At 35.1% G+C, this 15142-nt stretch overlaps 1 protein-coding gene across 1 annotated transcript; it reads right to left on the bottom strand.

Moving 5' to 3' along the window:
- Nucleotides 1-14250: 14250 nt before the first annotated feature.
- Nucleotides 14251-14781, bottom strand: LOC128039960 (uncharacterized). The gene has a single exon (XM_052628904.1). The coding sequence runs from the start codon at nucleotides 14779-14781 to the stop codon at nucleotides 14251-14253; it is 531 nt and encodes a 176-aa protein (XP_052484864.1).
- Nucleotides 14782-15142: the final 361 nt, after the last annotated feature.

Here is a 15142-nt window from a genome sequence, read left to right as displayed (position 1 = left end):
CTTATTGTGTCTTTGAAATGACACTAGTTTGATTTGCCTCGATGCCTCGGCCATTTCCCAACTGGTCTCTCTATTGGGTAGTTTTGCCACTTAGAACACTTTTCTCAGCTTCCTTCGTCACCTAACTCGAACCGTTTAGCTCCTTGGTACATCTCGTTTGCAAGAGTCCACCACTCTTACTTGCCCACATTGTGACTTGCTTCGATTAGGATCATCTTGACCTTCACAAATAGGCTTTAACACACCCACATTGAACTCTGGGTTAATTGTCACAAATTTTCTTATGATGTGCAAGTGTGTACACTGTAGTGATACTAGAGTTATCGTCTCCACATAGACTGATTTTAAAACATAGATTGCATAATTAATGAAAACTTGGAAAATAAATAGAAATTTGAGTGAATGCAAGGAATTATACGAAGTAATTTGAAAATAATGACACAAATTAATAGCAATGAGATGAAGAGCTAGAATAATTATTTCTCCCTAATATGGAACTATTAGTAGCAATGTTGTAGCAATGCTAGGGCAATACAACAATTTATTAATCCGGAATTAACAATTTATAGTCTTTTCTCGAAGTCATTACATTCAATCTCTAATTAATTTATCATATATCTATGCCAAGTTAATATCAAGATTACAATTGCAAGCACCGTTCCTACAAGATTATGCACGACAATAATATATGTCTACACCGTTACAAATTTAACATCAAAGAAATTAAACATGCACCATTCAAATTTAGCAATTAACTCAATTACCCATTAATGTTGATCAAGCAATGGTAAGCATTAAACATGGAAATCACTTAAATGAATAAACATCAAATTGCATAAAACATCCTTAGCAAAGTACCAATAATCCCATATTAGGGTTCCATAGTCATTCTAGCTAATAAAATTTTAGCCCATAATCATCATCAAATTAAATACACTCAAACAAATTTTAGCCATGGTTTCAAACAACAGAAAAAAATAACAGGTAAAGAGAAAGGCAAAGAGATGTGAGTTGAATGTTGGTGGTTTTTCGCAAGTCGTTCGTATCTCATTCTTCTTCCTCTTCTTTGCTTCTTTTCTAGCTCTCTTGCTATGAAAGTTTCTGTTCTGTTTGTTCAACCCTGACGTTTGCCTTTTATTTTCTAAAAATACGATATTTATATCCCCTAAATAAGATAGACTAGGTCAACTCCCTTTCCTATTCTATTTTTGTCCTCTTGGAAGTGTTTGGGCCTTTACATTTCTTGCCTAGCCTATTCTTTCTGGTTCTTGATTATTATTAGCACTTGATTAAAAGATGGGTTAAGCCCAAAAGCTTATGTGATTCTATTTAAGGGTGAAGTCTCTAATATGTTCTTATTAGGCTCAATGCTACGACATTACTGTAGCATTGAGGTTTCAGTTGTGAAATTCAACATATTCTTTTCTCCACATTTCCAATGTTCTATAGCCACCTTCAAGAATAGAAATTTACATTTTTAGTATCTAAATTGGCAGGAATACATTATTAAAATAAAAGCTTAAAAAATTAACTACTTTGTAATAGCCCGTTTTTAGTGAAATTAGAATAGTGGTTTCGGGACCACAAATTCGAGTCCGAAAATAAAAAATATTTTAATATTATTTTATGGTCTACCGTGTGATAGGAATATCGTATAAAAATTTCATTAGGAAAATTTTACCGATTACATGTTTAATTGATAAAAGGACCAAATTGCATGAAATGAAAAGTTGAGTTCTAGTAGCTAGAAATATCAAATAGTTATGGAATTCAAAATTGGAGGTCCTTATATGGAAAATAGACCATTAAAAGGAGTTAGTAGATAAGTATAATGATTCATCCATGGAAAATTAAATAAAGAAAATGACTAAATTAGAAAGATGAAATAATAAAAGATGATATTTTAATTAAATAAGAAATATCATCATTTTATATCATCTTTCTCAATTAAAATACATGGAAACCTTAGTTTTTAGATGTTGAGTTCAACCAAATTGTTTTGGCTCAATTAGGTATGAATTCTTGTCCAGTTTGTAATGATTTTTATGTTTTCTAGATCGTAATAGCTTAATCTAGCTATCTCGGGGATTAATTTGTAAAGTTATCAAAGTACTAGGGTTTTTTCCATGGATGAATATGCATAAATTATGAATTTTTATGGTATAAAATGAAAAGTTATTGATAGATAAACAACTTTTGTAAAGTGAATTTTTATGAAATTGTGATTTATGGACTAAATTGTAAAGTTGTAAAATTCATGGAAAAAATATTGAATTTTAAGAAATACATGGGTTGCTATTGTGATATGTAAAAATTGGCTTGGCTTGGAATAATGACTAAATTGCATGAATTTCATTTTCCGAGACTAGGGACGAAATCAAAATTAATTAAAAGTATAGGGGCAAAATGGTAATTTTTCCTAAGATGTAAATTTGATTGAATTGAATATGAATTTTATTAAATTGATGTTAAATTTACTCATATAGATCCGGATAACTCAAATACAAAGTTAGATCGTTGAAAAGAAAAAGTGTCGAATTAGTAGATTACAATTCACGAACACTTGTCAAGGTAAGTTCTTGTAACTAAATTATGCATATTTATATGTTTGAACTAAATTTTGTATATGTGAATTGTGTAATTGCTATTTATGTGAAATTGATTACATATCCGACAAAGCCCAATAAATGTTAAGTCCCTTTTGAATAAATGAAATTCAATGGATACAAGATTCCCGAATTGTTTGTGGTCCTGTATATGTTGCAGACACACCATAGCTTGAAAGAGCATCCCGTTATTAGCCCTCTCAAGCTCCCCGTTATATGGTTCTTGCGAGCTTCCCGTTAATAGCTCTTCGAAGTATCCCGATCGGTTGTGATTCTGCATGTGTTGTAGACACACCACAGCTCTTATGAGCGTCCCTATATATGGCTCTTCATGAGCTTCCCGATTAAAGGCTCTTTGTGAGCTTCCTGATTAATGGCTCTCTAGAGCTTTCCAATATAGCTCGCTTGAACTTCCCGATATATGGCTATCCGGAGCTTCCCGATTAATGGCTCTTCGGAGCTACCTGTTATTAGCTCGTATGAGCTTCTTGATTAAGGCTCTTTATGGGCTTCTCGTTATACAGCCTAGATAAGTTTCCCGTTATACAGCCCGAATAAGCTTCTCGTTATATAGCTCACATGAGCTTCCTGCTATATGGCTCGAGAGAGGGCTTCTCGATTATGTGCTCTAATGAGCACTCTCGAATATGAATTAATTGATTATAGATTAGTACACTTCGTGTGTATTACTCGCGTGTCCATTGATATTTCAAATAAATTCAACGGGCAAAGTTCCAACATGGGATTATTTGAACTTGAGATGAATTATTATAGAAATGTACTTGTTATATGGATATATGATGTGGAAAGCATATGTATATGAAAATTTTTATATGATGAGCTCATCCTTGTTTCTTGATATTCACATGAAGTACATGATTAACATGTTTCTTGAGGTTATATATGTTTAGGAAAATTGTTAAATTAGATGAATTTTGCATGCTTACTTTAAATGTAAATGATTTGTAAGTTAATTTCCCATTATACGAACTTACTAAGCATAATATGCTTACTCTGTTTTATTTTCCTCTACTCTATAGTAATTCAGAGGCTCGTTGGGTTGGAAGCTTGGCGGAGATATCATCACACTATCCATCGGCTCATCTCAGTATATTTAGTAAATTAACTTTGGTTATGATGGAATGTATAGGATAACTTGGCTAATGTTGGCATACACATGTTTTGGTTGTAATTAGCCATTGGAATGACTTGTAATGGTCATGTTTTGATATATATGGTATTATCATGTTTGAAGTATGAATTTGATTATGCATATATGGATTTGGTATCTAGGTAAGTATAAGTTTTGGAATGACATAATAAAAAATTGTCTATTGAGGTGCCTAAGAGCACATTGGTTGTATGTGTAAAATGTCAAATTTAAGACATTATTTTGGCTTGTTTTAAGTGCTTTGATATGGTTTGTGAATGTATTTAAGTGTTAATGTAGGTGGAAGACAAGTTTGGGTGAGAAATATGGCTAGGAAATGACCTTATTTTGTCCACACGGGCAGAGACACAGGTGTGTAACACCAAACATGGCCTAGATGTTATGGTCAAATCTGGCGATGTCACATGGAAAGGGATTTGAAGACAAGATTGTCGAGTTTAAAAACCGTTACAGTAAGTTAGCTTTTATTTAATTAAAAAAAAACTAGTTGATTTGCTTTAAAACTTGTCTCTTAGCGGAAGCTTTTCTAACCAATTAATTTAGGAAAAATCGTTTCTATTTACGAAAAACCTTAGTTTTTAGAAAAAAACTATGTTTTGTGGAGTTGCAGTTTTAAAAAAAATCCATAAAAAAAGTATAAAGTCCCAAATTTAAAGCCAACCAGTCCACAGTCCAGAACATACATCAAAAACCTCAAATAAGTAATAAATTCTAGGCATTAACGAAAAACAATCTATAATTTATGTGTGGCCACCGTCGAGTCCTCCGCTGTAGTGACCCGTTAAGTTTGGGGATTACCTATACAGATTAAACGGAGAAAGGGTGAGTTTTCACAAACTCAGTGTGTAATCCCCACAGAAAACATACATATAGATAATCAACAGAATTTAGTTAGATACAGTCTGGGGCCCGTGCCCATCACAAAATCAATTTGGGACTTAGCCCATTCAGATACAGTCTCAGAAATACATTAGGGCCTTGGCCTATATCAGATATAGAATGGAGATATAGTAAATCAAAATCCTACCCACCAGCCTCTGCACACCATGTGGGGATTAAATCAACCCACCCATCCCTACACACCATGCTGTACCGAAATGCAGCACATAATCAGAAGGTTGCAGCTGAGCTACCAGATAACATGCTTAATAGCCTTTCAGACACTTCCTCGAAATATCATCAACCCACCCCGATGCAATGCAACATACAAAATATGCCATGCCATTATGCAATTAATAGTACATACATTCAGATATCATAAGTCATGCTCGGTATAGAAATCAGATAGACAGATCACACATATAGGGGTCTAAGTAAAGCTTATCGACCCTACAATAGGTCCACAGTCGACTTGGGCGACCCGTGCAACCTTACAGAACTTTTCAGAAAAATAGGCTCACACGCCTATATGGCCCACTCGGCCCAGATTGGCTTTAGCCACGCGATCCATTTTTAATGTAACCCGTGCTAGTTAATTATTCATACATGCTTTCACTATTTACTTATATATTCTTTCAAAGTTGTCTACTTGAGTCACTGTTACTAAATTATTTATATCTTGAGCTACAGAATTCCAAATTAAAATCTGCTTGATTTCTTTGAAATTAGACTCAAATACCTTTCTACCATAAAATTTTCAAAATTTTAATGTAGCCCGTGCTAGTTAATTATTCATACTTACCCCTGTTCTGCTATTTGACAACTTCGTCCCTTCTTTCCTAAAAATTAATTATCTCTTAGTAAAAAATTTGGATGATGTTTCCATTTGTTTCTATTGAAAATAGAATCATTTATAATTTAAACATGTAAATTTTAACCTCTAATTATTTTTCTCCAATTTTTGTTGATTTTCCAAAGTTAGAACAGGGGAACCTGAATTTAATCTGACCTTGTCTCACAAAGTTTATTATACCTCACGATTTACAATTCCATTTCTTACACTGTTTCTTCTATGAGAAACTAGAATCAATAAGCTTTAATTCCATATTTTTTTCATCTAATTCAATTTTCACAATTTATGGTGAATTTTCAAAGTTAGCCTACTGCTGCTTTCAAAATAGCAAGCAATTTTGGCTTTTCGCAGAATCCTTTTTTTTTTGCATTTCGGGTACACACCTGGTTTTGTTTGATGCTAAAACAGTCCCCAAGCACTCGAAAGCCTATAATCAAGACACTCAACATCAATTTAACAGATTTACAAGCCAATTGACAACCAGGAACGAACAGAAACCTAACTTACCACCAATGATAACCCTCCGTTTAACTATTGTTAAGATGAGAACACTGAATTCACCAGTTCGAGCCTCCCCCTGTGCCTAAATCGCAGAGAAAAAACATTACCACTTTAGTCGTTAAGAGATTCATGATAGAAATGAAGAGAAACACTTACCGAAACTAAGCGAGCACTAACCGCGTGCAAAAACGAAGGAAAATAAAAGGATTAGGGAAAAATCAAGAGGAGAACTTTCTTTTTTTGGAAAAACTCAGAGAATTTCAGCAAGAGGAGAGGGAAAAGAATAGAAGGCAGAATTTTCTTTTTTGGAAAAGAGATTCAAAATTCAGTAATGGGAAAAAAAAGAGAAAATCCCGAGAACCCCCAAAATCCCTTAATCTTCTCCCCTAATTCCCACTACACATCCACTATTCAAAATCCCCCTATTAGACAACTCTATCCCAGAATCTGAGCAAAAAACTAATATCCTTGCCTACATAGGGATTCGAACACAAGACCTCCACCATAATAACACACCATTTAACCACCAGACCAGCAGGCCCATTCTGATGTAATTTACCCAACAATCAAATAAAAGCCTATTAAACAAGAGTAAGGCCTAATTCGTTCAAAATACCAAAATTTACCCAAGCGAAGGCTTGAACTTGGGACCTCCCAAACACTTCCAGAATAGATAACCACTAAAGCTGATAGATATTTGTGTCATTTTTTCACAATAACGAAATTAGAAATTTTGGAGCGTTATAAGTGTGTGTCTCAGCAGTATGTAGCACACAGCCTAGCACAAATCGTGTGTTTTGGACGTGTGTCCCCTACATCTTTTAAATTCAAAATAGAATGCTAAGGATATTTCACACGGCCTAGCACACGGGCGTGTGGCTTGGCCGTGTGACCCCTGCACCTACACACGACCTAGTATACGGGTGTGTGACTTGGCCGTGTGACCCAAGTCAGAGAATTACACGGGTACAGACACGGGTTGGGACACGACTGTGTGCTCTATTTCAAATGCCCACATGGGTATGTGTCCCCTGCACCTTGGAAAATTTTGATATTTTGCAAAAAATTCTCTAAGTACTCGGTTTAGTCCTGACTTGTTTTTTTATGCATGTTTTGGGCTTGAGGGCTCATATAGGGCACTTTATAAATAATTTCTAACATGATTGTTAAATAATATGAAATGTCTGTATTTAATTTGTAAATTTCAATAATGCTCCATAACCCTATTCTGACGACGATACGGGTTAGGGGTGTTACATACTTAACATAAACATAATTAAAATCACTACTAAAACACTCTCAACCACTTTTAACTTGAATGAAATATAAGCTTAAAAGTAATAAAAAAACCCTATATCTTAGAGTTATCATTAACTTTGAGTATTCCTGCCAACTCTAGTTTGTAATCCCCTTGACTTACCCGTTTTAAAACTTTGAAAGGGCCCTTATAAAATTTGTCAGGCCAACAGTAAGTCATAATGAACAACACTAAATAAGTGTTTGAGATTTACCTCGCTATTGCATTTACTCACTTCAACTTCTTAGTTTGTATTAATACTTTTTTCCCCAAAATATGATTCACAACCTACCTCTGTCATAAGTGGTAGCTTCACTAATGACTCAACATGTTTCATATTGATTTTCCCAGCCTTTAGGATTTCCAAAAGGGTCCCTTTAACATTTTGATCTATCGAGTCAATGTTTTTTTCACCATGAACATCATTGGTTAGTTAGTTTGCCAATAGTACCTTAGTTCTGCCCTTCTCATCACGACTTAGCGACACCACACATGGTCGTTGACAAGTATCAAAGATATAAATACAATCGGCAAAAGGAACCAAAAGAGCTTTAATTTAGTTAAGGAAATTCAAGCTAAGAACAAAGTCGTAATCATCTAAATGAATTATTTCAAAGGCTTCATTACCTTCCACTCGTCGATTTGTAGTTCAACTCCTTATGCTACTCCCACAATTGGGACGTCCCTTTTTGGAATTAACTATATTTGCAAGACTCTTAAACCGAAAACAGTCAACCAAACCATATCGTAAAGTGAACAATCAAATCTCAAGCAAGTTTAAGTAATAATCACTTGTTATAAATGAGTAAAGTTAAAATTATCAAACATAAATTAAACATACTAGCATAACTTAAATTTCTATAATTTGAGTGTTAAAATTTTTTTAAAAGAATCGAGATTAAGTCTGGATTAAAATGAAAGAATTACAAAATTTTAAAGAAAAACTACAAACAGGGGTCACACAGCTGTGTGACCAAGCCATGTGTCCAGGGTTAGCCTGTGTGGAACCTCACATGGTAGTGTAACAAATTCACACGCCCATGTGAACTCAATTACATACCCGTGTCAACAAATCGTGTAAGTCACTAACTTATAACACGTAGCAGTGTCCCGGTCCATGCGTGCATTCGATGTTGGGTCACATGGCCGTGTCGCGAGCCATGTATCTAATCGTGTAACATACTGACTTGGAACACACACCCATGTGAGCAAACAGTATGCTACACACGATCGTGTGATAGCCCGTATGCCCCTAAATGTACCTTGAAAATCAAGTTTACCACTTCTAAATTACTTGAGACATAAGCAATATTTTAACCAACCATCTAGATTACTAAAACCACCTACTAACAACATCAAAACAAAATAAAACATTAATCTTAAGTACCTAACCGATGTGCCCTCATAGACACCACAAATAAAAAATAATTCATGAACCACTCAACAAGTAGAAAACATATTTACTGTCGAAACTACTTTTTGATAAACAAATCAGTTGTTGAATTAAAAACGAAAATTGGAGTCACCACCGATCTTTTATTGAGGTGTGATCGGATCACCTTAAAAACGATTTTGGTCTACGAGTTTCAGAAAAAATGAGTTCGGGAGTCAGTTACGTACGAGGAAGGGTTAGCACCCTCGTAACGCCCAAAATTGGTACCTAATTGATTATTTAATGTCTTAAGGTCGAATGTTAAAAAAAACATTTAAAATACGATCCTTTTTAAAAGAAAACTTGAATAAATTAAAATAGACGTTAAGACCCTCTTATTTTAAAGGAGTAAAACGTCACACCCAGTGAGTTAGGGTATAACATTTCTAATCCTCAAAACTAAGTTTGTCTTTAGACCTTTAAAACTCATGTTTTTAAGTTTGAGAAAGATATTCGGTTATTTAGGTCAAATGAAAAATTAGAACTCAGTGAGTTAGGGTTCAATTCCTCAAAATTCCAAATACTGAATATTGCCTTTATTTTTAGAAATCCTTAACTCAAGGTAACAAAATGTCATATCTAGTGAGTTAGGACACAACATTTCGAAATCCCGAGAATAAGTTTTTATTTGAAATTTGTACAATTTTATTGAAAAAAGGGGTACTTGGTTATTTGAATTTAACGAGAAAAATTGAAGCACAGTAAGTTAGGTCACAATCTTCTCGAGAATCTTGGATATCGAGTATTGCTTTATTTTGAAAACTTTCGAATAAAACGACTTTAATGTTTAAACTAATCGTAATCTTTTTGACAAATAAAATGCAATGGGATGACAATGTATAACACGAAATGATAATTCAAAAATCAAATTGTACTCTAATGAATGACAAATAATCAATAAAATACAAATAAACAATACCATACACATAAGAGCAATAATCTCACATCACATGTAAATATTAACATCAACATTCAAAAGCTAATGAACTAAAAGTTAATTTTAAACGAAGTTCCAAAAATAAAATAGATTAAAATAAAAAAACTAGTGTATATGTATAAAACAACGTCGTACAAAAATATTAAAAAACTTAAAATAATATTACATAATAAAATAAAAATGTATATACATAAAAAAATAGGTAGATAAATATATAAACTAGTATAATAACAATATCAATAATATTAATAATAACAATGATCATAATAATAGTAATAGTAAATTAATTAATAAACTAATTTTAAAATATTAAATTTAAATAAAACAGAATTGATAGAAAAAAAAGAAAATAATATAAAGCAAAGGGGCCAAATGTAATGCGCGAATTACTTGGGGGACAAGTAGGAAATAATCCCCGTCCCTCCAAAACGCGGCGTTTCAATTTGAGCTGAAAAGAAATAAAAACAAAATGCAAGGCGAAATTTAAAAAATAAAAAAGAAATTGGTTTGAACAAGCCATGAAAGAGGGCGGACCAAACTCTGATCACGGCGAAGCGAGTAGAGCTTTGATGGTGATATTAAGGTAATTCATGCACCCATTGTTTGTTTCTATTTTACAAAAAGCAACCAATAAGAAGGATTCAAAAAGATTAAAAGAAGAAACAACTAGAAACCACCTTTAGAAATTCAGGCTTTTCTCTTTGATTTCTTTTTTTCTATCAGTATGCGTAATCTTTTTACAGATTTGATCGGCTCTTTTTATAGCCAAAACAGAAAGAGAAATGAAATTCTCGAAAACTATTTTTTTCTATTTTCTCCTATTATTTGCTGTGCGATTGTTTCTGGTTTTGTTTGTTTTGCAGGTATAGCTAGCTGGAGGTGCACGCGCCGGGAAGTTTGGTTCGCATACGGTGCGCGTGGAGGGCAGATAGAGGAGCAGTGTTAGAAGCTGCTAGATTTAGGGTTTTCTGGAAATGTTGGTTCTAGGCTTAGGCTTGGGTTGTCAAGTATTAGGCTTAGTGGGTTTAGGTTTGTGTCTGGCTAGTTTAGGGCTATATTGTTTTGGGCCAATGTAAATGGACTATTTTTGGACTGTTATTTTATTTTGTTTGGTTTTTTTTTTATTTTTTGTTTATTTAATCTTCTTGGGCACGGGCAAAATTTGGGTTTTACAGCTGCCCCTCGTTGCTCATTGTCGTGCAATGGGAATGAAGAAAAGATTTTCAAGAAAGCCAAATTTGCTCAGTCTCATCGAGTCTTGGCTTCTTGGTATTGCTCCAATCCACTGTGTCTGTAAGGAACTAAGATTCGCTTTTGTAGCTTTAATCGGTTCCACTGCACCGCCATGGAAGTAAGATTCGCTTTTGTAGCTTTGATCAGTTCCACTGCACCACCATGGAAGTAAGATTCTTTGTTGTAGCTTTAATCTATTTCAGTGCAACACCGGGGAAGTAGGATTCACTGTTGTAGCGTTAATATGTTTCATTGCAATGTCGGGGAAGTAAGATTCACTGTTGTAGCTTTAATCTGTTCCACTGCACCGCCGGGGAAATAAGATTCGTTGTTGTAGCTTTAATCTGTTTCACTGCCATGCCGGGGAAGTAAGATTCGCTATTGTAGCTTTAATATATTTCATTGCAATGCCGAGGAAGTAAGATTCGCTGTTGTAGCTTTAATCTGTTTCACCGCAACACCGGGGAAGTAAGATTCGCTGTTTAGTTTGTTCCATTGCACTGTCAATGAAGTAAGATTCGTTGTTGTAGCTTTAATCTGTTTCACTACCACACCGGGGAAGTAAGATTCGCTGTTGTAGCTTTAATCTGTTCCACTGCAATGCTAGGGAAGTAATATTCACTGTTGTAGCTTCAATCTGTTTCACTGTAATACCGGGGAAGTAAGGTTTGTGGCTTTAATATACTCCACTACAATTTTAGGGAGATAAGATTTGTCATGATAACTTCAATCCATCCCACTGCAACTTCAGGGGTATAAGACTTGGTTTCACTAATCTACTCTCTAGGGAACATGACCTGTAGAATTCATTTTATGAACCTAATTGCCCAGTGATTAGGATGTCATGATCAGAATGAATCAAATGCTCCTAACTAGATGTGTATGAGTGATATTTGCATGAATGCAGAATATCATGAAAATACTCTCTTAATGTTTGAGTTGTTATTGCCCGTTGTTTATTAAGGCTCTATCATTAACGTGTCCTTGTTCGGCTGGTATCTCGAAAGAAACGCTTAATCATATTGCCCCCACTGTAATATTCGAAGTTCAATCCATCGTAATCTTGGGATATAAAATTTGAACCATCATCCTCTTACTGTAATTTAGGAGTTTAAGTTTTGGCTCTTTCTCAATCCTCCGATTCAAGGATACAAGATGTGAATCTCTTTGGCCTTACACCATTCCAAATGTGTCGTACCAAATGTTTATGCACAATTGTAGAACTTTTTCCTCCAAGAAAACCTCATCTTATCACTCAGTGATAATTACTTGTTTGTTCATTGAAGCTTTGTCCCCAACACGACATCTTGTCACCTTGTTCAATCAATGTTTTGACAACAAAATTTGAAGGGATAGTATTAATTTAGACTTTTCCTTCTTAGATATTTCAACCTTTAAACTTGGTGCATTCTAAACAATAGTCATGTTTCAGGTTCTTGTATTATTTAAAAACTTCTAGAGTAATATGCAAAACTTCCCTTGTGAAAGTATTATTAGTCCCTTAATCATCATTCCAATGTGACACGATTGCAAAAAGAACATAATGATGGATAAAATAGAATTGATTTGAAAGCATAGCTCGAAATGAATAAATTATCAAGGATAGTAAGAATAAAAGAGGAATTAATTAGGAACAGGTATCTTGAAAAAGAATGAAGTATTCCAACAACAAAAAATTTAATATAAATAGTATGAAGACTAGGTACCCCAGATATCGCAGCTTGAACTTCTCTTGTGCAAACTCTCTGAAGACCATTCTGAGTTTGACATGTGTTTAGGAGATCTACAGTACTCTATCGATGCCCCAAGATCTCGCATACCCTTTCCTCCTAATTCAGGTATAGCAAGACCACCACATGCCTCATTCTGATCAACATTTGAGTAACTCTGATCACCTTATCCCCCATTTTGATCAACATTTGAGCTGCCATTCTCGGGTTTTCAACTCAAATCCCTTTTGGTCTCAAGGCACCCTTTGTGGGTTTTCAGCTTAGCCTCTCCATTTTTTTCTTTTTTCTTTTTTCTTTATTTTTTCTTTTTATTTTTTAGACTCAAAGCGCCTTTTGCGGGTTTTCACCTAGATCACTTCTTTCTTTTTTGATAAAGTGCTTCTTGACTGCATCTGAGTTTACAGGGTTTGGCAAGTTTTTACCATCCATCTCACTCAAGATTAAAGCTGCCCCGGAAAAGGCCTTCTTTACAACATATGGACCTTCCCAATTTGGCATCCATTTTCCTCTAAAATCCTTTTGTATTGGAAGGATCTTTTTCAACACTAGGTCCTCCTCGTGGAATTCTCTTGGATGAACCTTTTTGTTGTAGGCCAGCATCATTCGCCTTTGATACATCTGACCATGCTGAATAGCTTTTAAATTTTTTCCCTCTATTAAGTTCAACTGATCGTACCGAGACTGGACCCATTCTGCTTCATCCAACTTCAACTCAGTCAATACCTAGAGAGAAGATATTTCAACCTTAATAGGTAAAACTGCTTCCATCCCATAAACCAGAGAGAAAGGTGTTGGCCCGATAGAAGTCTGGATAGACGTTCTATAGGCAAAGAGAGCAAATGGTAGCTTCTCATGCCAGTCTTTGTAAGTCCCAGTCATTTTTTCCACAATCTTCTTTATATTTTTGTTAGCCACTTCCATCGCACCATTCAGTTTTGGGCGATATGGCGACGAGTTATGATGTCTGATCTTGAATTGACTGTAGACCCCCGCTATTGTTCTATTGTTCAAATTCAACGCATTGTCGGATATGATTCTTTCAGGGATTCTATATCGACATATGATCTCATTTTTCAAGAATTTGTTGACTGCTGAATTCGAGACATTTGCATATGAAGCAGCTTCCACCCACTTGGTAAAGTAATCAATAACCAGAAAGATGAAACGATGTCCATTAGAAGCCTTCAGTGATATTGGCCCAATGATGTCCATACCCCACATGGAGAAAGGCCATGGAAAAGTCATAACAGGAAGAGGTGAGGGAGGTGCATGCATTTTATCACCATAAATTTGGCACTTATGGCACTTCTTGGCATACTTGATGCAATCTTCTTCCATGGTGGACCAGTAGTACCCGAATCTCATGACCTACTTGGCCATTGTGAAACCATTTGCATGAGTTTCGCAAATACTCTCATGGACTTCTTCCAGGATCCTTCTAGCCTCCACAGCGTCCACACATCTTAACAGTACCTAATCCTTCCCTCTTTTGTATAGGATCTCCCCATCTAAGACATATTCAATGGCTAGTCTTTTCAATGTTCTCTTGTCATTCTCCGTTGCCTGATCAGGGTACTCCCGATTCTTCACATATTGCAGTATACTCTGATACTAAGGATGGTCACCCTTTTCCTCTTCCTCAATATGGTAACAATGAGCTGAAATTTCATAAATGCTCATCTGAATAGGCTTTATGTCCTCTAACTTATTCACTTGGATCATAGAAGCTAGAGTAGCCAATGCATCAGCCATCTGGTTTTCGTCTCGTGGGAGGTAACAAAAAGTGATGTCATCAAGCTCATCAATAAATTCAAGAACCTCCTTTAGATAGCTGATCAATTTAGGGTCTCTTGTTTCCCATTCTCCTTTGAGTTGGTATATTACTAATGCAGAATCCCCATACACTTTCAGCACTTTTATTTTATGTTCAATAGCTACACGAATACCTATAATGCATGCTTCATATTCCGCCATATTGTTTATGCAATCAAAATCCAATTTGCTAGCAACAGGATAATGATATCCGCTTGGGGATACCAAAACTGCCCCAATCCCATTGCCCACAACATTTGAGGCCCTATCAAAGTTTAGCTTCCATAAATGATTCATTCGGGGATTTTCTTCAATGGTTGCCACATACATCAAGTCCTCATTTGGAAAATCAAAGTTCAAAGGCTCATAATCCTCCAAGGCTCTACTAGCTAGGAAGTCAGCTATTGCACTTCCTTTCACAGCCATCTGACTTACATACACTATGTCAAATTTGGAAAGCAAAATCTGCCATCTGGCCATTCTCCCATTTAAAGCATTTGACTCCAATATATACTTTAAAGGGTCCAATTTTGAAATTAACCAAGTCGTATGATACAACATATACTGCCGTAATCTTCGAGTTGTCCAAATCAATGCACAACATAACTTCTCAATAGACGAGTACCTCATTTCACAATTAGTGAATTTCTTGTTGAGATAGTATATCGCCCTTTCTTTCCTTCCTGCCTCA

Source organism: Gossypium raimondii, chromosome 3 (genome assembly GCF_025698545.1).
Source record: "Gossypium raimondii isolate GPD5lz chromosome 3, ASM2569854v1, whole genome shotgun sequence".
Classification (NCBI taxonomy): Eukaryota; Viridiplantae; Streptophyta; class Magnoliopsida; order Malvales; family Malvaceae; genus Gossypium; species Gossypium raimondii.
Note: the sequence above shows the minus strand (reverse complement) of the source record. Positions and strands in the feature narration are given on the sequence as shown.

What these genes read in the sequence shown, in the direction of transcription:
- LOC128039960 (XM_052628904.1), bottom strand. Translation starts at nt 14,781, where the DNA reads ATGTATGTGGCAACCATTGAAGAAAATCCCCGAATGAATCATTTATGG.